The sequence below is a fragment of the Geotrypetes seraphini genome, chromosome 2, assembly GCF_902459505.1.
Source record: "Geotrypetes seraphini chromosome 2, aGeoSer1.1, whole genome shotgun sequence".
NCBI classification, from domain to species: Eukaryota; Metazoa; Chordata; class Amphibia; order Gymnophiona; family Dermophiidae; genus Geotrypetes; species Geotrypetes seraphini.
Genome location: NC_047085.1, coordinates 264,360,068 through 264,383,294, shown reverse-complemented (window position 1 = coordinate 264,383,294; position 23,227 = coordinate 264,360,068). Strand labels below are relative to the sequence as shown.

Here is a 23,227-nt window from a genome sequence, read left to right as displayed (position 1 = left end):
CACAATTATTAACATGGTAAATTCTCAGTCCTTCCATGCTGACAAGTTCTGAGCCTTAAAGGAAAAAACTCCTAAGCTGACAGATTCAAATTACACAGCCTTACACAGAAATCTTACTCAGGAGGAAAAAAGGGGGGGTTAAATCCCCCTCTCCTCTTCCTGAAGCGTGTTTATGCTTATAAAACCATTTATATATCCACAATCATATTTTACATTCATGTCACCACATATCACATTCATGGGCCCCAAACATTCATAATTTCATTCATATCTTGGCCATTCATACTTCATACATTTTATATCTCAGTTTGGAATATGGAATCTAATATGCTTTTTCTAACTGGTCTAAGCACATCTGTTTTCAATTAGAACCACGAGGCTAAAGGCGGGAAGCTGAACAAAGAACAGAAACTATTCACTGGCACAAGATGCTGGCCTAAGACAGGACAGTTATAGCACATACAAAGAATCTAAACTGGACTCCATGTCTCATGTAGTCATGATTTCCACCATGATTTAGCTCAAACAGCAAAGTGCACAAAAAAACACCATTCTTTTCCTTATATTAATCCTTAGTATATTTTTCTCTGGCCTTAGCTACATTATATTTAAATGTTTTATTCACCTATTTTTCGTACGCTTCTATTTGGGCGCGGTCCTTAACTAACACAGATGTTTGTCTAACTAGAATTACCCAGAATCATACGAAAAACTGGCGCTATAAAAATACTGCACTATCATGCTTCTGACATCCATTGCATCGTACCATAAACAGCACGCTAGCCACGCGCCACGCTTCCATAATAACCGCGGGAAACCATCCCGTGTCATTCTTTAGTGTCTATCTCAACCTAAGCCCTTCTACACCAGCATTCTTCAATGCAAGGCTTGAGGGTCAGTGGCTGGGCCCATTCAGACTCTGATTCTTCCCTCGCTCCTTAAAGAATGACATGGGGATGGATTCCCACGGTTATTCACGGGGACGGGGACGGTGATGGATTCTGTCACCCTGTCATTCTCTACAATGTTCATCTTCAATGAGCTCATTTTATTGAGCACCAAAACACTTCAGATCAAGCACTCCTTGTGACGATATACACCTGTTATGTCAGTCATGCTAAAGAGAGACTGGTGACACATGCAGGACGTTTGATCAAAATCTGTAATCACTTGCAGATAACAAACAGTCGGCATTTTGCCAACAGGGAGTCTGTGTTAATGTCTATATCTTTTAAAGATCTAATACTGTATATTGCTTTTATTCTGTGACATTCGAAATGCTCACACGTTAATTCTATATTCTAGTTATTTCTGTCCTCATTCATTTGCTTACACTTCATTCTTGCAAATAGTACTTATTCTTCATGTAAATCTTTCTTTTCTTAAAATTATTAGTTTGGTGTTATTTTGGAGTTTACCAGCATATTTAGGGACTTAGAACTTGGTAAGCTAAATAAAGGTTATTCCAAAGAGCTATATAAATTTATCATTTTATTCTTCCACATGTAGTGGTGAATTACTAGACTTACTCCTTTTCCTAAATCACTTACACAACTGCTCATTAACATAGACTGTACAAGGTGTTGAGTAAGTGTGCACTGAAGAGGCAAGAATGGGTAATGGTGTCAAGTGAGAGAGATAACTGGTGCAGTAAAGCCTCAATTCTATATAGGTTGCCTAAAAAATTGGTGCCAACTAGAGAGGCGGTAAGTGTGATTCTAAAAAAGTTAGGCGCACAGTATGAAATCACACAGCGCCACCTAAGTGGTGATAGGCATTGCTAAGTGTCCTAATTTTAGGGGTGATGGGATAATCGCGCGCCAGACACCAGCACGCTGACAAGCCAGCGCTGACAATTTGGCGCAAGAAAGGAGCGCGCCGCGGGAAAACTTTGTTTTAAAGAGCTCTGACGGGGGTGTGGGGCTTATAAAAAGCAGTTTATACACCTGGGAATTTAAATGGAATCCGCTTAAACTCTGCTCGTGGTGGGTCTGAAAGTGGAGAATTTTAAAGGTGGGTGCTGCCGATCCCTAGAATGCTCATTTCTTAGGCTTTGCATACATTCCTGCTCTCCTGCTTGTGCAGAAGTGTTGCTCCGACAAGTACATAGCCCAGCGTGGGATGTGCAGGCCAGGGCTCACACTGTTCTGCAGGCAGAATCTGTCAATTTAGCAGTTTTTACTTTTTCACCTGGGTGTCCTGGCAAAGGTTTTGAGAGTTCACAGAATGAGCTCTGAAAAGGCAAAATAATGGATCGAAAGGTTATAGATTTGGAGCTGACAGGTAGTTTCACCAGCAGTTAGTTCTACATATACAGAAGTCCAAAAGCTTTCATATGTATAAATCCTGATTACCCCAACTAGCTGGGGATCCCCCAGGACAGACTTTGGAACCACTGAACTAGAAAACACCATTTTCTTGTTAGTGTTCTGGAACCAGAATAGCATATCAGTGCCATAGCTTTCCCGCTGGTTAGTGACCTCACAAACACACACACACATTTTAATAGCTACAAACAAAGCAACACAGCCATGACAGCTACACCATGATGTAAACAGAATACACGGTCATTGCTCATTAAGACACTGGATTTCCGTATTATCAGTGTTCGCTCAGGACAAAAACTCTCCATAAGCAACGCATTGTTTCTCCGCTTATGAAACGATGGAAACGCCTCTCCTCACTCAATGTCAGAAAGAATGAAACTTTTACCTAATGGGCAACCACTATAAGGGTATTCCTATAATCTGGACTCTCACATTTACATTATATGCATATGTTTAGATTAATGGCATATACAGGTTTATCTGCACACTTAAGCACATACATACCAATATTTCATCTAAGCATTATTCTGAAAACACTTGCTTAACTTACATAGTGTCTGTTTGCAAAAAGGGTATACACAGGAGCAAAGCATGGCTGGGATATAGGTGGACTCCCACTTATGTGTGTAACTTACAGATTATTGTAAGTTATGAGGGTAGCTGCTGCATTGGGTGCCCACTCTTACATCAGCTCTACGGCTCGTGTAACCTCACACACTTAAATGTTAGGCACATCAATACTGGCTTATGCCAGTATTCTATAATGGAACCTAAGTTCCTTTATAGTAGGTTTGTTCAACCTATGGCCCGTGGGCCAGAACTCAGCCCACCAAGTGCTTTTACTTGGACATCAGAAGCTCAGCAGGATTCCTGCTTCCTCCACCATGACTCAGCTGTCTGCAAGTCTTGTGAGACTTGAATCCACGAGGCTAACCCAAACTTCTAGCATTGCACAACTCATGCTTCCAGATAGCTGAGTCATACAGGGAAGCAGGTATCCTGCTGAGCTTCTGCAGCTGGAGCCAGATGAGGGAGGCACAACGGGTGTTGCATGGAGTGAAGTCCGCTACCTGACACAACAGGATCTCTTCCAACCTGGTCAAGTATGAAGGGCGCTACAAGAGCAGAGGGATCCACATGGATACAGTAGGAAGCAATAACTACTGTAAAGCTTACCAGTGTCTCATATGATGCCAGTCAACCAGGGAATGTACCAATGTGTTGTGAGGGAGTGGATCAAAGGTGAAGATGATTTGTGGCATCAAATTCAGGCAAAGACAGTGGAGATTGCTACCATGGATATCAACCCCAGAAGTGAGATGTCCAATACATTCTCTTTTGTCTGCCTAGATAATTTCAAGCTTTATGTGCAAAAAAAACCCCAGTGTATCTTTGATCTGTAGTATGTAATGTCACCTGTGAAGATGTTCCATATGAACCCATTTTATTTTGGCTTTAATGTGAATATGAAAAGGTACTAGTTCCATGCATGGAAAAAGAACAGGGGGGATTTCCATGTTTTTAATGGTAAGCCACAATTTCCTCAGAAATTGGTTTTAGGCTCTCTGGGAGTAATTTTATAAACTTTTTTGAAGATAATGCAGAAAAGGGTACATATGGTGCAAAATGGCAGCTCCTTCTAGAGTGGGGATATGAGAAAGAGATTGGGTGAAGGCTGGTGGGGGAACTTGAGAGAGATAGAGACTGGGTGTCTTAGAGAGTTCAGGATTGTGTGATTCTCCAAAAGAGCCCATGAGATTGTAAATGCATGCATGTGTTTTGGCCTTCCATATCGTACAAAATGTAAAATGTGGCCCCCCAATAGGAAAAGACTGAACAAGCCTGCTTTACAGAATAGTCTCCTACCACATGCCTTTGAGATAGGCACCCAGTTATAAAATTGCCCCTATGTGACACAGAGAAATTTTAGGCCTTATTCAAAAGGGATTTTTTCATATTCTGTGCCATAGAAAATGAAAACCCTTACTATGGTCTTATGTGACTTGTGAGTATTCAACTGAATCACTATTCGTGGATTGTACTGGTATCTCTGCCATCTTCTTATAGCGATATCGTAGAATACAGCATTTAATTCTTATTGCAGAGCACAATAATCACAACTTTGTTCATACAGGTTTAGCAGTTTTGGAACATGATGGGGGTAATATAGTTCTGTTTAGCTCCACAAGGTTGTCCTACTGATTAACTATGTACTATATGAAGCAGTGCTTCTGTTTGCCTGCTTTGAACCTGCCGTTTCTTTCAAGAGCTTCATTGGACACCCCTTAGGTCTTGTATTAAGAACTATATTAAATTAGGGTTCCTTATTTCATTTCTCTACAATTGACATAAAATCTGATAACCCTAGGTGTGTAATGATCTTTCATTTGCAATTTCCGAGAATTTTTACCTTGATATTTTATTTTTAATTTTTTATCTTCTTTCATTATTTCTATTTTCTGTTTCTTTGATTTTTGATCTTAGAAATGTATTATATGTTGTTATTACATATTTTTAGTTTATCAGGTACTGTAGCTAGATTGTGAGCCTTCGGGACAGATAGGGTCGTTTTTCTTAAGTACCTAATTTCATTTTAGTTTGATACTTTGTAAACCACTTAGGTCAGTAAAATGCAGGAGTGGTATATTAAATCTTAAATGGTATATTAAATCTTAAATAAACATAAACATTACCACTCCTCCCAGAATGCTAGAATCTTAGGTCCTAAAATATAGCCACTAGGTGTCCTCTTTGAGTGGTGAGCATGACACCCTTCCCACTGGGAACTGGGAACAAAGGCATCCATACCATCCTCAGCCACAGCTGAGCCACAGATCAGAAGAGTTGATTAGGAAGAGAACTGGAGACTGTACATGGCAGTGCTTGCTGAACCAACCCTGTTCCTAATATCCTTTTTATTTATTGACCCTATAGTTTCATATTGACTTTGCGCTCCCAATTCAAATGGAACCATGGCTGTGACTGAGCACCATGACTCCTTGTTTGCAACTACACAAGGATATTTCCCTATTTTCCTATCTTCTGACAACTTTCACTAATCCAGTCACTGCAGTAAAGTTCTGCTGCCAGGACCATCCTCGAATAGTGGTTCCCAACCCTGTCCTGGAGGACCACCAGGCCAATTGGGTTTTCAGGCTAGCCCTAATGAATATGCATGAGAGAGATTTGCATATAATGGAAGTGACAGGTATGCAAATCTGCTCCATGCATATTCATTAGGGCTAGCCTGAAAACCCGATTGGCCTGGTGATCCTCCAGGACAGGGTTGGGAACCACTGCTCTAGAACACCTGCCAGCACCTTGCAATCATGGGTCCTAAATTTAGCAACTAGGTATCACTATTGTGCAATGATTGGATTTTTGGAATGCATTTTGATTGCCAATAAATACTAGACCACTGTTTTAAGAGAACTATCCAGAGTGTTTCCATCATCTCTTCCCTTAATAAAACAGTCAAGCAGGAGTTCATCACTATGTATAAGAAGTTTGAACTATTTTTGTGGATCATTTTCTAATTAACAACATTAAACTTCATCTGCCATTTTATTACAAGGTGCTTTAAAGGGAAACTGCTATTTTTATGATTTTACCGAGACAAAACTGGAGGAGTAACTAACACAAGCTGCCGCTGATGAGTCTACCAGTTGCGTACAAGCCATGTACAAAAAACATTATCTTCTGCTAAAGCTCCGCCTACACTCTTTGTTGGATTACATGTAGACAACTGTTGTACAACCTAAGAGCAACTTCTTTCAGCTGGCTGGTCAGAACTACTGTTCTGGCCAGCACCCTCCATGGCAGGTACTTCCTCTTCCTGCTGGTCTTCCTCTGCTGCTGTCGTGTTCTTTGAGGGACCAGCGCCAGTCTCTGCTTGCTCTGCTGTGGACAGGTTTTGCTCACCAGTGTGCTCATCTGGAGGCTCAGGATTATCTGTCTGTTCTGGACGGTCACTGGTCTCCCCATGGTTCTCTGGTGGTGGGGGCTCTGGCTCCTGCGTCTGCCTTAGACAGCAGTATGTTGCAGTGGCCAGGAATAAGGCTGAGAAGGTTACTGTCACTCCAGCCACATAGAAGATCAGCTCATAGTTTCTGTATGCATCCACCAGTCGTCCTGGGAACAAAATAAATCAGAAATCAATCACAGAAAAGAGACTCATCTTTTCATTTGTACTAGCATGCACTAAATCTAATTTCAAGTTTTTTTTTTAATTTGATTCAGTCGCTTATCCAATTTCTAAGCAAAATACAAATTAAAAAATAATGGGAAAAACAAAAACATAAAATAAAAACAATGCCATAAACAGGAAAATTAAAAGAATTTAAGTAAAACAACATCAAATAACTACTACTACTAATAGTTGACAATTTTGATAGACAAACATGAGTCAAAAGGAAGCTGAGATGGAACTACAAGTTGTATAGGAAAGAAAGCCAAATAAGGAACAATCAAAAGGAAGGGAAACATTGTTACTTGTTTCTTTAGAGGAATTTGAAGAATAATAAGAGAGAATAAATCAAACTGCAAGTCACGAAGGCAGGTGACTCCTAAATTTTACAGCACCTCGAAAATTCCCAGAATGCTTTATAATAAGGTCAATCTCTGTAGTTTGGTGACTTTTTCTGCATTTTGAAATTGGAAAGTACTTTGTCTCCTAAACACAGAAGGTTTCAATAAAAATGTAAGGATCGATCTAATCTTCCATTTGTGCATCACACATACCTATACAGGCTAAAGGCGACAGATCAAGGAGGAAGGGGTAAAGTAGTAGGGAAGGGGTATGGAGAAATAAGAGAGGGGATCCAGAAGTAGGGGGAGTTATACAGAAACTAAGACTGTTTATTGTCAAATAGCTGAATTTGGTGTTTTAGCAAATATCTGCTGTTGTATAAGGGAATCAAGGCCGACTCAAAAGGTTATGGAGCCCTGGACCTACGTCTGTTTTGGCACCCTGGACCTGGCACTTTTTTTGGCACCCCCATGCCTAGACCCCTATGCCAGTTCCCTCCTCTTTCCTCTGATGCTACTGCCCACTCCTGACAGGATGCGGCTTCATAGGCCAGCTGTTTCGAGGAAGGAGAGACAGTGTTAGTATCAAGCAGTACCGTTAGGAGGAAGGAGAGACCTCCCTTCTCTGACACTTATGCTGTTCCTCCCCCCCTCCCCCCCTCATAGCAGCTGGCCTATGAAGCAGCATTGGAGAAGAGAGGACTTGGAGAGTGTTCATGCCATCTCATAGATTAACTCATGGGCTGGTGATGTCACGGCACTGGGCGTTTGACGCCTTTTAGTGCCAGCATCCTGGACCAGAGTCTCACTTGGTGCATAGATTAAGCCAGCCCTGAAAGGAATATTTGACCACTTTTCAATGTATTTAGGAGCAGGCAAAAGGTTATGGACCTGAAAAAAGACATTTGGAGAACTCAGCAGCTGAAACCACTCAATATCTTACAATAATTCTTTGAGATCTATAAACCGAGAAGAGAGCTTAGAGATGTAAATGGAATGAAATTAAGTTTGGAGGGTAGAATGTTGAGTATGCATGCTAGGATCAGAGCATCAATGATATCTGTGGCTGGCGTAGAACTATGGAATGCCCAGTGGCGTACCAAAGGGGGGATGGGGGGCGGTCCGCCCTGGGTGCAAGCCCTGAGGGGGTGCTCCCGGCCTTGAAGCCCCCCCCAACATCTGGTTCTCCCCCCTGGCGTCTGGCATCCGTATTCCCCCCCCCAGCCCCCCTGCACCATTTGCGGTGGAGAAGCAGCCTACAGCGGGATCGTGATGCCGGCGATCCCTGCGCTGCTTCGGCGCTGCTTCCTCTGCCGTGGTTCCACCCCTCCTCTGACATCAGAGGAGGGGCGGGACCGCGGCGGAGGAAGCAGGCCTTCAGGGGAGGGGAGGCCTGGTGTAGAAGTACACGGAGGGAAGGGGGGGGGGTTTAAAGAAACGTGCATATGCCGGACTTTGGGTGGGAAGAAATAATGGGTCTGAAAATAGAGGAGAGGGAGAGATGATGGATCATGGGTTCTAGGGAGGGAAGGAACAGACAGGGAGAGAAGTTGGACACGGGATGGTGTGGAGGGGGGATAGAGATACTGGATAGGAGGGTAGTTGGAAAAAGAAAGGGAGAGATGGTGGACTATGGGGTGGTGAGGAAGGAGGGAGAGATGCTGGATGAAAGGGTAGTTAAGAAAAGATGGATCTTTGGAGGGAGATGAAAAAATGAAAGATGCCAGACCTCCTGGGGAGGGAAGGGAAACGGAAGGGGAGGACAGAGATGGCAGATGGATGGTTAGCATGCAGAAAGAAGAAAGAAGGAGACCCTGGCAAGCAAGTTATCAGAAGACAACCAGAGCCTTGGACCAACAAGATTTGGAAAAATAACCAGACAACAAAAGGTAGAAAAACTAATTTTATTTTATGTTTTATGATTACAATATGCCAGATTTGAAATGTGTATCCTGCCAGAGCTGGTGTTAGACCGCAAATGTGAGCTAGGATTTAACAGAGAGGAAAAGTCCTTTTTGTTTCTTTATTTTATTTACACCACAGCGCTAGTGTGGTTAGGAGAAGCCAAAGGGGGTGGGGGGGGGTGTGTGTGTGTGAAAAAGCTATAAAATAAACCCACCAGGATGTTTGAAAAAAAGCACCCAAATTTTTTTTCCCTGAATCAGGCAGCACTAGTTTGCTTTACTGTGTTAGACTTTAGGACCTGGGATTGGGGAGAGATGGCATCCTCAGTACTTTATAATGCAAGTGAAACGAGGATTTGGTCAGACTTTTGAAAGGTCTGCAGAAGAAAAATATTGTATAGGCCGGGGACATGAGACAGCAGGAAATGGGAACTTTTCTTCCTTCTATTTTTTTTGAATGGAAAGGCTGAGGATGTCAGAGAGTTCAGTTAAAATATATTCTTTATAAGAAAATATAATAATGTGTTTTATAAAGTTTATAAGCATTGCTGGCCTACCCAGTGAGGTGTTCCTAGTGGTGGTGGCGGCGGCAGCAGCGTGTCAATGTACTGAGAGGAAGAGGTGGTCTGGGAAATTCTGCTGAGCAAACTCCAGGCCCATTTCCACCCACCAGTTAGTCCATTCCACTCATCTGGTTCACACACTGAGTGGGTCTTTGGGTGTTGTGCCTGGGTAGTTGTTTTGGGATCTCTTCCAGTGGTTTGTCAGTATCTCCTTGTGGTCTAAGGAAGGAAACTTTGTTAACCTTAGCATTGACCTTCAGAATATGTTTGTAACAGCGCTGCTTGTGTGGCATTAGGCTATGCACTATATGGTGGGTGTATGAGGAGATTCACATTTCCTGCACAGCTAACTCCGTGTGAAGTTACCTTGTGCTGTATTTGACATCTAGCAAGGTCTCTGTTTGGAAGGAAAGATCTAAGCTTAAAAATGAAGTGGCCAGAATTTATGGTAAAAGCACATAGCGTAGCTGGTTTTAAGAAAGATTTGGACAAATTCCTGGAGGAAAAGTCCATAGTCTGTTATTAAGACATGGGGGAAGTGTCTGCTTGCCCTGGATCGGTAGCATGGAATGTTGCTACTCTTTGGGTTTTGACCAGGTACTAGTGATCTGGATTGGCTACCATGAGAATGGGCTACTGGGCATGATTGGTCTGACCCAGGTAGGCTATTCTTATGTTATGTTCTCATCTGTAAGGGTTTTTGTTTTCACTTCTTATTTTAATGTATTTTTTTTCTGGGAACTTATCAGTGTTTTTTATAATGGGAACAAAAATGGAAGAGAATTACTGTGTGTGGAATGGGGGGTAACTAATTTCTTCAGCTAAATAATTCAATCCACCTCAACCAGACATAGGAGAACTCACGCACCATTCACACACCCTCCAACCAAAAACATCAAAAGAAAAAAACTGTTCGATAACCTCCTAGCCATTCGAGCTGCAACACTCGACCCCCAACTCTACAACCTCGACCACAGACTACAAAACCTTCAAAAAAGAAATAAAAACCCTTCTATTCAAAAAACACATAAAACCAAACTAATACAATCAGAACTGTCCCAAGCATTACCTGCAACTACTCCATATGTACTTCTGATGTCATGACAATTCAGACATAATTTATGTTATGTTTGGAATAATGGTTACATATATGAGGGTCAATAAAAGAAAATTTTCACTGCCTGTTTCTATTCTGACCATTTATTCCGTTTCATGGTCATTACAAAAAATATTTTTTTACATGGGGGGGGGGGGGGGTATCAAAAAAATGATGGGCCCCGGGTGCCATATACCCTAGATACACCACTGCTGTTTTGTATGGGGAGGATGAATTTTAAGAAAATGCTGAAAACTTAATTATTTTGACAGCAATGTATGATTTAAGGCTTGATTGTATTTCTGAATTGATTGAATTTGCGCTCTATCCCTGTTTATAATAGGGACGATTAATGACGTTGTTTAGACATGTCTATGTTACATGTGGTAATTGCATGGAAATAAGATTTTATGTATGGAAACTGCATATTTGTATGCGGTATATAAATTTTTTAATAAATAAATAAATAAATATCCTTCATTACTCAATTACACTCTTCCTTTAATTCTATATCACAGATTGTCCATCTATCTAGATACAGTGATACACAGGTTTTATTACCCTCCCAAAAGATGTACTTTGGGTCTCCAGGCAAGAGAAAGACCAGGCAGCCTCCCTCTTGCTCACACATTTCCTTTGATTTCCTAGTCAGCCTGATCTTCCCTTCTTTGTTTTAGCCATTTGTCAGAATGAAAATAGCAGAGTATCGGGAGATTTTTATTACTTTTTTTGTGATGTCTCCTTGTAATGCCTCCCTGATCCAAGGACCCCCTCCTGGCTGGAGTCCCCACAGGGCAAACTCCGTTGGTCCCTTGAGCAGTAGGCATTTGGAGCTGGATTCTGTAACCGGCGCCCAAGTCAGTGGCTGCCTTAAAAGCAGTTGCCAATCGCCTATCAATCATTTGAGGGCATCGGTTACAGAATTGCGCCTATTCAGTTAACATAGGCGGCTGAAATGTAGGCCTGGAAAACCATGGCCTAAATTTCAGCCACTAATCTTTGCCGCTAGACTGTAGCAGCCGATCGTGGCAGGGGAATTCCCCCTCCCCCATCAGATGAGCAGCAGAGACTCCCCAAAGCCGCAATTCTATAACTGGGGCCTAAGTCGGATTGCCTGTCAATCATTCTAGGGCACTGGTTACAGAATCACGGCTTTGGGGAATCCCTGCCACTCAGCTGATGGGTTGGGGGGAATTCTTCTGCCCTGATCGGCTGAGCAGCCTTGGCAGGGAACCCCTGAACCCCACTGCAAGTCAGCTGACAGGAGGGATGCCCACTCCCCTGCCACCAACCCCGAACCACCCCACAATGTCCGCAGCAAGAGAGATGCCCACTCCCTCCTGCCATCACCCCCGCAACATCTCTGGCAGAATGGATGTCCAATCCCTCTTGTTGCCACCCCTCGCAACATCCCCAGAAGGAGGGATGCCCAATCCATTCATTCCATCACATCAAGAAACCTGTAAGCTGCCATGTGGTATAGCTAGCTTTTTTCATGTTATCTTTGATCATCGGTAGCAAAAGACAGAACAATTCCTTCCCTCGTGAGCAGAAGCCTCTGAAGACACATCCTCGGTGTGAGAGGATATTGCATCCCCTGGTGGGCAGGCCCTGGCTACAGGATTATTTCCTACTTCACTAGGGTGATGCTTTCCTCCTAGGATACCTCTCTCCTCCGCTGCAGCACAGGGTCTACCAGACTGGAGGTGGGACTTCTCTACAACATCCCTGTACTTCTCTGTCTCCCTCAGCTCCTCCAAGTCTGCTACTTTAGCCTCAAGGGAACATACTCATTCTCTGAGACCTAGGAACTCTTTGCAGCAAACACACACATATAACTTCTCACCAACCGGGAGAAAATCATACATGTGACTCTCAGTGCGAAAGACTGGTTTTATGAGAGGATTGGACAATTTGCTGGAGGAAAAGTCCATAGTCTGTTATTGAGAAAGACATGGGGGAAGCCACTGCTTGCCCTGGATCGGTAGCATGGAATGTTGCTACTCCTTAGGTTTTGGCTAGGTACTAGTGACCTGGATTGGCCACCGTGAGAATGGGCTAATGGGCTTGATGGACCATTAGTCTGACCCAGTAATGTTGTTCTTATGTTCTAACACTCCCTGTGATCTTGGCAAATCACTTAACCTCCTTTGTTTCATATATAAAATTATTCTAAGCCCTTCAGGGAAAGGGAAATACCTACTGTACCTGAATGAAAAAACTGTGAGCTAAATCCCCCACAAAACCCTTTTACATGTTTTTGATATTTGATGTTTTACCTTGCAAGAGTGCTTCATATTTAAATGGGTAATACGTATTTAAAATACATAAATAGGGGTTTATATGCTTATTATCATCTAATTCACAGCTTTTTAGCCTCCCACACAGCTTCTGCTCAGGCTTTGAATCTTGCAGTTTGCATTCTCTCAGGACTCCCAAATAGCTATTCACCACATTTTCCCATCTGTGCTCAGAATGAATGAATCAACATCACCCTGGCTTCAAAGAAATGCCATCTAGGGAACTGTAGAGGAGTAGGCAAAAAGGAGTTTCACAATGAACGTAGGCTTTCACTCAGTGTTCTTCAAAGTACTTAAGTCAAAGTAAAAATAAGTGTATTTTTTAATACTCAAAGTAAAATTATAGTGAATAACACATTAAAAATGTAGTTAAGTGAAAGAAAAACGTAATTGCTTAATATAATACTTTTTGAATACAAAGTAAAAGTATCTTAACTACATTGAATAAAACTGTTGTTAATGTTTTATCCCAACAACTTTACTGCTCAGTCCACTTTGCTTTTAGTAAAACTAAATTTTGGAAATGACTCACATGAGTGTGCTTGTGAGTCATTATTAAACAAACACAACTAAAAAAAGTGTTAAAAAACTACACTGGCAGAAGATGGATTGCTCAGTATGATTAAAAAGCTCCTTCAAATCAGACCAGGCTGCACTATTACTGATGTCTTTAGATTGGGTCTGCAGATATTGATCAGGAACACTTGATTTCCAAAAAGTGAAGAATACTTTATCATCATCATTGACATTATCATCTACATTAGAAGCAGTGCGGTCTAATTCATCACTTGCATCTTTGTTATCATCATCATGCTGGCCAAATGCAAAGAAGGGTTTTACAAAGTTGGAATCATTGTCTCTCTGTTTGAATATCAAGAACTGATGTAAGAACATAAAATGTGCTGGAACCCTTCAGTCTTGGGGCTAGACAAGCAGGCTTCCCCTCTAAAGACTAGCAGTGGACAATCATCCCAATGTTAATCCACCAAGAATTGCAATCATCTTCAGCTTTTTCTCCACTTCCAAAGTGACCCTTCTCATCACTGTTCTGTTTCACTAGAAACCAGTAACTAGTTCAACAAACACAGGCAAGTATTCTTATAGGCTATATTCACTGAATAGGAAAATTTAAGATGAAATGATCCACTCTTGGCATGATGAGGTTTACAATAGCAAAATCCTGTTCCAGGTTTTGCTGTCTCATTTGGTTTACTGAGTAATTGTTATTTACCGTATTTTTCGCTCCATAAGACACCCCTGACCATAAGATGCACCCTAGATTTAGAGGAGGAAAAACCAAGAAACAAATATTCTGAACCAAATTGTGCCTCTGAACCCAGCTCCCTAGAAAAATAGACAAATATACTGCAGCAGACAGATTTTGATCACTAAATTGAAATCCTACCTTTGTTGTATGTTGATTTCTGGTTGCACTAGATGGTTCTTCCTTCCTTTCCTTTCTTTCCTCAGGCCCAACAATTGTCTCTTTCTATTACCTCCCGCCCTCCTTCCTTCCTATGTCCCGAGTTCTTGCCCCCTCCCCCTCACTACCTTCCAGCCTTTGTCCTTCATCCCTCCTACACCAAAGCCTGCCTGCCTACCTTCCTCCCTCCCTTCCTCCCTGCCACACCGAAGCCTGCCTCCCTCCCGCACCGAAGCCGCCTTCTTCTCTGCCACGCTGATTCCTCCTCCCTGGTCCGCCGCTCGCCCACTGCTGCCGCAACTCCACGAAGGAAAGGGCCGACGGCATGCAATCAGGCACACAAGCCTTCCCCGGCGTCAATTCTGTCATCAGAGATAAGGTCCGGGCCAGCGATTGTCTGGCCCAGACCTGCTCTCTGATGTCAGAATTGACGTTGGGGCAAGACTTGGTTGCCCGATTGCACACTGCCAGCCCTTCTCTTCCTTTCCTGCGGTGACGAGCGGGTAAGAGGGCAGTGAGCAGCACCAGCAGCAGTGGGGAGCGGGGGGGACAAGCTGCAGCAGAACGCCGGGGGGGGTGTGTGTGGAGGTGTATTTGCTCCATAACATGCACCCCCTTTTTGGTGGTTGATTCCCCAGAGTAGGGAGAGGTGTGTGTGGGTGCAATGCTCTTTGCGGATCCAAAGGAATTCCATTTTGGAGGCATTCAGTTGCAATTTCTTAATGGACATCCAATTTTTGATTTCAGAGAGGCAGTCCATGAGTTTTGTGATGAGAGTTGCGGATTCCTCCCAGCAGAAGATACAGTTGTATGTCATCCGCAAAGGAGTGAATCTGAATTTGGTGTTTGTGGGCTATGTCTAGGACGGGTCTAATGTAGATATTAAATAATAGAGGGGATAGTAGAGCCCCTTGGAGATAAAGTGGGATAGGCACGTGGAATCTTTTAGAGAGAAAGAGATAATGGTTACTGTGAATGGACAGACTAGATGGGCCATTTGGCCTTTATCTGCCATCATGTTTCTATGATTGGTTTTGGTTTCAACAGGGCCTACGCTTTGCAATCTATTACTCAGGAAGGAAGTGAATCAACCCTACCAATTCACTGTTTTCTGAACCTATTTTCTAGACAGATATCTATGCTGTTCATCTGTAGTCTATCTAAATCTCAAGGGGCATGTTAGAGGCGTAGTACAGGTAGGTTTATGACTTGGACTTTTTTCCTACCATAATCGAACATTTAAGAATATATCTAGGGCACAATTTAGAGGTCTGGGGCTATACATGTTTTAAACAACAAATAAGTGCCAAAATGTTGCCCAAACTGACTAGATAACCAGTGTAAGAATATAAGCATGAACCCTCTGGCACGCCCTCAGTAGTCAGTGACCCCCTCCCACCCCCAAGAGATGTGAATGGAATAATGCATACCTTCCTGTATGACAGCTTCAGATATTACATCCAGTTCTGTTAGAGCAGCAAGCAGGTTTCTGGAGTAGCCTGGTGGGCTGTGTAGCCAACCATAGAGATAGATATTCTACTCTAACCACTACACTTATGGTGGAATTTGTAAGCCTTCCAAACCTCATCCTAATTCTACTGTACTTACATATAGATGCTACCTGCAGGCATAAGGGCTACTGGTAGGGTGTACAGTTGGGCACAGTGGGTTTTGAGTGGGTTTTGGAGGGCTTAGCATATAAAAAAAAGTTCCAGGTTCACTGCAGTGCCCTCTCCTCTGCTGGGATGTCTGTGTGGCCAGCTAACAAAGAATGCTGGACCCTCCTACATCCCAATGGCTTGTTTTGTGTGTTTTTATTTTGGATGGGTTTTTTTTTCCCCAAATATGGTTCAACATACGGTTCCAAATATGGTTCAAAAAGATAGACGCACAGAGCGCAAACTTCCATTTTCAAAAAACCAAGATAGACATTTTACAGTTATGAAAATGGACACATTTGGTTCTGGATTTTTATGCGTGTTCCATAAAACATTTAAACTTGGATTTAGATATCATAGTTAAAAAGCCCCTCCATATAGCTTTGTAAATCCTTTTACTAAGGTGTGCTAGCGATTTTAGTGCACGCACAAGATTAGCATGTGCTATAGTGCGCGCTAGCCGAAAAATTACCGCCTGCTCAAAAGGAGGCGGTAGCAGCTAGCGCGTGCTAAAACCGCTAGCGCTCCTTTATAAAAGGCCATGCCATACTTTGTATTATTATTTGAATATTTTTACTGCTGTCTATTGTGTATGTTGGACTTATTCTTGCTATACACTGCCTTGAGGTAATTCTTGCCTCATTTAAAATCCGAACTTTTGCAGTTGTTCCTTTTAGCTTTTGTTTAATGACGTATATTCCTCATTTTATTGCAGTTACCTTTCAAAGTTAAATGCTGCTTCAGTAGATTTCTTTAATATTTCCATGTCAGTTATTAACTCAGATTAGATTATGTTATGATCACTGATGCACCAACACTGTTATCTCTCACACCAAGTCTTGCATTCCTCTAGGAGTAGATCTAAATAGCTTCCCCTCTTGTTGGTTCCTAGACCAGCTGCTCCATGAAGCTATCATTGATTTTTCATAGCATTTCCTGATGCAACATTTATCCAGCCAATATTGGGGTAATTGAACAGCTTGCAGTATCCAAGCACTGGGGGTAATATTCAGTGGCAGTTATTACACCGAGAGCAGAAGTGAATTTTTTGCCTAGATGGGATTGATCCTAATAGGCTGAATTCTCTGGTTGAATGGAAACTTTCTTTTCAGTTTTGTGGGTGGAGTTTGTTGACATCTTTGAGAAGAACCTTTAACTGTTGGCATCCATGTTCCATTGCAGCCACTTTGAAAGTTGGGTGCAAGAGTTGGTGTTCCTCACTTCCCTTGATGCAGCATTTTAGGAAACAGGGGGCCCCAGTGGGAAAAGCCTGAAATGTGAACAGCTATGTGGAAGATGTGTTTATGTTTATGCATATGTTCAGTTGTCTTTCCAGATAAGTTTCAGTTCACTTGCTTGTGTCAATTGAAGCACAGATGTGATTGTGCATGATTGAGTTCATATATTTCCATTTGCATTGATCCCTGCACTTTTCGTATTGTTTTCAAATCTGACCATTTAACAGTTTGTTTGACAGTGAAGAGTTTTCTGAACAAAAGACCCAGCTTGGAGATTGAACCGAGGACCATCTGTATGTCAGTGAACATCAACATCACAGAGCTATCAGGCTGGCCCCAGAAAAGTTTATCTGAAAATAAATAAAGTAAACTGAGTTGGCCTGGTGATTCACTGGTAGCATAGGTGTAATGTCAAGGGGGATGGGAAGAGAGAGGAACGCATTACCCCTCCCCCCCAGTCTACTCCTAGGTTGCCCCCAAATTGCAGGGTTGGCTAGATTTGATTGCTTGGAGGGAAAGCCAGTTATTAAACATTTACTAGAACACCACCGGCTACATCTGTCACTTTTTTCTCTACAGAAACGTCAAACTATGTTCTTTCCTTTCCAAAACTACTATGTGAATCCTTATTCGTTTTCTTATCATCTCCCACTGATCCTCACTGGTATGCTATTGAATGATCCCTGTCCATTGTTCAAAATTCAAAGTATAAAAAATATATAAATACAGGACTACAAATTGTAATTGTTTTATGATATTTTCTGTAATAAAATTACTTATAGTGAATAAAGTTCATACCCATACATAAATAAGCAAGAGTGTGTGAAGAACCATTATTGCACTTACAATGTTCCATGACCACCACCAAATATCATTGCATATTCAATACAAGAAATACATAAATTTTAATAAAAGCTGGCTCTCACAGGCAAACCCCCTCCCCACCCCCCACCCCAGATATGCAGTGGTAGAACTCAGATGGTGGTTGCTGATCAATATTAGAATAATGCGGTGATTGTCCAGTGCTATCCGGGTAGCTGTTCCATACAATTGCTCTGCAAATAACTTATCTAGATTCATATAGGACAGTTTTTTTTGCTGTCCTGAGTTATCCATATATTGGGATGAGACTTGATATACCAGCTTTCTGTGATTACAATAAAAGCAGTTTACATATTATATCTAATCTAATCTAATACTTGGCTTTATATATCGAGTCTTCATTCTAAGAAAGCTCGATTCGATTTACAATAGTTAACTTAAACAAATAAGAACCATAAGACAAAAGATTTCGAAGAAAATTAATTTCCAAAGTGCGTGAGTGAATAAAGTGGTTTTCAAGAGTTTACGGAAGAATGGAAGAGAACCAGAGCTTCTTAAAAGGAGCAGATGATTATTACAAAGTTGGAGAAACTTAAAATTCAAAGACTGATCATACCATATAATTTCTTATATCCCGTAAATTGAGGTTACTGTAAGGTTTCTGGGATCTTAAAAGGGTGCACCTCAAGTGAGTTATAAAGAGAAGAGGAGATATGTCTTTAACATTTTCCTGAAATTGTAGTAAGAGGGGAGCTGGCTACTTTCTCATCGGCATTTATCCATATAGCTCAGTGGTCTCAAACTCGCGGCCCGGGGGCCACATGCGGCCCTCCAGGTATTATTTTGCAGCCCGCAGTCTATACTAGTGCTGTCTGTACTAGTGCTGCTCACTCTTTGCAGCGTCCTCCAGCTTCCCCCCTGGCCTCCCACTCTTACCTTCAGATAATTACCGCAGCCTGCAGAGAGGATCGCTGGTGCTGTAGCGATCTTTGTAGGCTGCTGTCATCCCCAGCAGCACGTTCCCCCTGCCGCGATCCTGCCCCTGACATCAGAGGAGGGGCGGGACCGCGGCAGAGAGAATATGCTGCGGAGGCCGATGGCAGCCTGCAAGGAACGCTACAGTACCGGTGATCCTCTCTGCAGGCTGCGGTAAATAGCTGAAACTAAGACCGGGAGGCCAGGGGAGAAGCTGGAGGATGCTGCAAAGAAGGGGGGAACATGCAGGCCTTTAGGGGAGGAGGGAAGATTTATAAACAATAGTTTTACCTCATGCAAAATTGTCATTTCTTTAATAAGACATTAACTTTTTTTCTGCGGCCCTCCAAGTACCTACAAATCCAAAATGTGGCCCTGCAAAGGGTTTGAGTTTGAGACCACTGATATAGCTGATGCTGCTACCCAAATAAATGGTTGCAAACATCAACCCTTACAAATTTTAAAATTCTCTTCTGTTTTACTAGATTGTGGTGTGGCTTTTGGTTTTTTTTTAAATTTATAGTGTCCTAAAACTAGGACGCTGTACGAAAAGTTACATAATAGTCACGGGAGTGATGGGGAATGCATCAGAAAATGGGGAGAATCGTAACATAACATAGTATATGACGGCAGATAAAGACCCGAATGGTCCATCCAGTCTGCCCAACTTCATTCAATTTAAATTTTTTTTATTTTTTCTTCTTAGCTATTTCTGGGCACGAATCCAAAGCTCTACCTGGTACTGTGCTTGGGTTCCAACTGCCAAAATCTCCGTCAAAACCTACTCCAGCCCATTTACACCCTCCCAGCCATTGAAGCCCTCTCCAGCCCATCCTCCCCCAAACGGCCATATACAGACACAGACCGTGCAATTCTGCCCAGTACTGGCCTTAATTCAATATTTAATATTATTTTATGATTCTAGATCATCTGTGTTCATCCCATGCTTCTTTGAACTCTGTCACCATTTTCCTCTCCACCACCTCTCTCGGGAGCACATTCCAGGCATCCACCACCCTCTCCATAAATTAGAATTTCATAACATTGCTCTTGAATCTACCACCCCTCAACCTCAAATTATGTCCTCTGGTTTTACCATTTTCCTTTCTCTTCAACATTAGAGGTTAGGTTATGATTCCTTAAACAGGCTTTGAAAAGAGGACAAAGGTGTGGCACCAACGTATATAGCATTTTGAATTTCGGAAGAAAATGGATTCAGTGGTATCAGGTTAGTGCAGAGAGGAATCCAATTGCATGAGGTATGAAGAATGGTAAGGGTCATCGACCAAAGAGTGCATGAGGCACATATTTGATAATAAAACAACAAATGTAAATGGGAGCAAGACGATGGATGAATTTGAATGTGAAAATAGCATACTGCATATAATTCTGCTTCTGACTGGGTGCCAGTATGATTTTGACAGAAGAGGGGTAGCTTGGATAAAGTCAGGCAGGTGTAAGAGTCTGGAAATGGAGTTCTGAGTGATACAGAGAGGGGGTAAAGCAAACCTGGGAGGGTGGACAAAATGCAATTGGCCTCTTCTAATCTGGAAAGAAGATGGGCCTGCAGGAATGCTTGGCAAGACTCAAATGAGAAGGAGTTTCACATTCTTGTGATATTCAGTAACTGAAGCCTTTGTTGGTGAGTTTTGAAAAGAAGGAAATTTGTTGGCTGCTTGCCAGGGTTCAGTCAAGAAAGATGCTTAAATTAATGGCTGTTTGAGATGTGTTCTCAGTGCTAATAAAACCAGGAAGAAGCAGTGAATTACCAGAGGTCATGGTTAACAAAGTCTGGCAACAGGAGAAGGTGTTTTTCCTGGCGGGGGCAATTGTACTGTGAACCCAAGTCATTTTTGTGGGAATCAAAGAGGAACTAGACAGTCATGGGATAGGAGTTAATGTCCTATTATGGATTAAGAGCTGATTGAAAGACAAACAGAGAGTGGGTTTAAAATGGTCAATATTCTCAATGGAGAAGGGTAAATAGTGGGGTTCACTTGAAAGAAAACTTTTACACAGCCAAAAAATTTGGGTCCAAATGTAAACAAGCCATGAATAAACTATATAAATCACAAACAACCAGCCAACTCAACAATGAGTCCAGAGGAGGAAAAGCCTCAGAATCCCATTAGGGAAGAACCCTTCTCTAACTCGAGAGGGTAAGGTTAACGTCGTTGGCTCAAAAACCTCCTCTATGCTGTTGTTAACGCTAATGTCATAAACAAGTTAGTTGGTGTTAAACATAGTCTCAGTTGAAACAAGATTAGTTGTTATTAGTAACTATCCCATTTAAGGCAAAAAAAATTAGTTTGTGACCCAAATTAGAGCTAAATAAGTTGCTATTAAACAATTGTCCCATTTAAGCCACAAAATAAATTTTGAACAGAAAAGACATCTGTGGCTTCTTCGGGCACTGCTTTCCCGCCCCCTCTGACAGTGGCCAAAGCTTTTTGCCAGAAGGCTGCTTCAGGGATAGGGTTGGATAACTTTCAGTGTCGGCAAAATCTGCTCACTGCCCATGCTGCCCGTGAGCAGATTTTGCTGACACCACATGAAAAAAAATTTGCACACACTCGGCCATTCCTTAGAGGGTGCACTGACCAAAGGTGGAGTCTGTAAACCCACCAATATCTGTCCATCTCTGATGTTAAGATATTCTATATTTTTGATTACTTCCAGGACTCCAAACAGGAAATTAGATAGGAAAGTCAGATAATAGCAAAAGCCTAACAAATTAAGTAAAGAAATATACGTACCTGCTGAAGGAGGACCTATAAGTACCGCAACTGCTTCAATGAGGAGGACCAACCCAATGGCACTGGAGAACTTCTGGGACCCCACTATAGACATCAGCACCTCAAACTGCAGTGCCCCAACCATTCCGTAGGAAATGCCAAAGAAAATGCAGAAGATTACCAGTCCTTTGTAGTCCGAGGCCCCGGCACTGCAGATATCAGTCAAACCATTGAAGAGCATTGCAATGCTAAATAAGTAAGTCATCCGTGGTCGCACCCACTTCAATCCCGCAATGATGCCGCAGGTTGGACGGGCAAAAATGTCAATGAAGCCAATGATGGAGAGCAGGAAGGCAGCTTCGGTATCTGGGATACCTATGTCTTTGGCATAGTTGACCAGTAAAATGGGAGGCACAAACAGCCCGAGAACCAGGAAAAACTTAGCTATGGTGTAAATGACAAACCCTTTGTTGGAGAAGACAGAAAAATCAAGCAGTTTCTTGGATATCTTTGACTTCTCTTTCTTGGTGTTGTCTCTGGAGACATCTGCAGTACCCTCCTCAGCCTTGCCAGGTGAGAGCATCTCCTTGCCCTCAAATTTGTCTTCTGTCTTCTCTTTAGTTTTGGCCTTCAGAGGTCTCATCACAGCTCCACAGGTGCAACAGTTCAGGAGCAAACCACCCGTGATGAGGAACCCTCCTCTCCAGCCAAAGGTTTCAAGCAGGATTTGCCCCAAAGGAGAGAGAGAAGAGAGGAAAACAGGGCTCCCAGCTGCAGCCAGCCCATTTGCTAATGGTCTTCTCTTATCAAAATAGGCACCAAGCATTATTAAAGAAGGCTGAAAATTCAACGCTAAGCCAAGACCTGGGTGGGAAAAGACAAATTAGAGAAAAATAAACATTATATCAGATATATCCAAATCAGTTTATGAGTATTCTTAAGGAAATATTTCCCATGGGCCGATCTCAAATAAAGGCACATACATGAAAACTTCAGGGTATAAAATTGGTTAAGAGACTTCAGTACTAGGGGACTGCTGTAGGTAACAAAAGCAGTTTAACCCAAGCCGGTATCCAAAACATGGCACAGATGAAACAAGTGCCTAAATGAGTTCATTCTGTATATCATAATGTCTCTTGTAATTTGATGCAAACCAAATATCAAAATCCCAGTGAATATATCTAAATGTATATTAGGTGTTCATTTGGAGATAGGTCCACTCAATAAATGATATACAAATAGTCCATGTGCCAACCCTGCTAAAAAAAATCAAATAAGGTGACTACAAATTTTTTTAAAAACACACCAAAAGTAGTCAATGGACTCCATACAGCATTACAACTTTACACATTTATTACATCTTTACACATCCAGGGAGGGTGGGTGGGTGGGGGAAGGGAAATGTACGTTGAGGAGTTAAATTATTTAATTACTAGTATTTAAGCCCTTTACATTAACGGGTGCTAGTAAAGCCTCCTTCCCTCACATGTCCCCTATTTTCAGCCCCAGCTCCAAATCCATTTTTACCCCCCCAGCCCCCTTCTCCCATCTATTCCCTTTCAGCCCGAGCCCCCTTTTCTCACCAGCAGCATTTCCCTCCCTACTCCACTTCCCTGTCCAGGAGCACCTCTTCCCTGCTCCTCCTGTCCCTCTTCATTG

At 42.3% G+C, this 23,227-nt stretch overlaps 1 protein-coding gene across 2 annotated transcripts in view; it reads right to left on the bottom strand.

The window, feature by feature from the left end:
• Positions 1 to 5,750: 5,750 nt before the first annotated feature.
• Positions 5,751 to 23,227, bottom strand: part of SLC16A8 (solute carrier family 16 member 8) — a 56,971-nt gene continuing 39,494 nt past the window's right edge. For both annotated transcript variants that reach the window (XM_033934086.1, XM_033934087.1), the window contains exons 4-5: positions 21,590 to 22,432; positions 5,751 to 6,458 (exon numbers count right to left, since the gene is read on the bottom strand). In XM_033934086.1, coding sequence (XP_033789977.1) covers positions 6,085 to 6,458; positions 21,590 to 22,432 — 1,217 coding nt within the window. In that variant the 3' untranslated portion in view covers positions 5,751 to 6,084. The remainder of the gene's footprint in view (positions 6,459 to 21,589; positions 22,433 to 23,227) is intronic.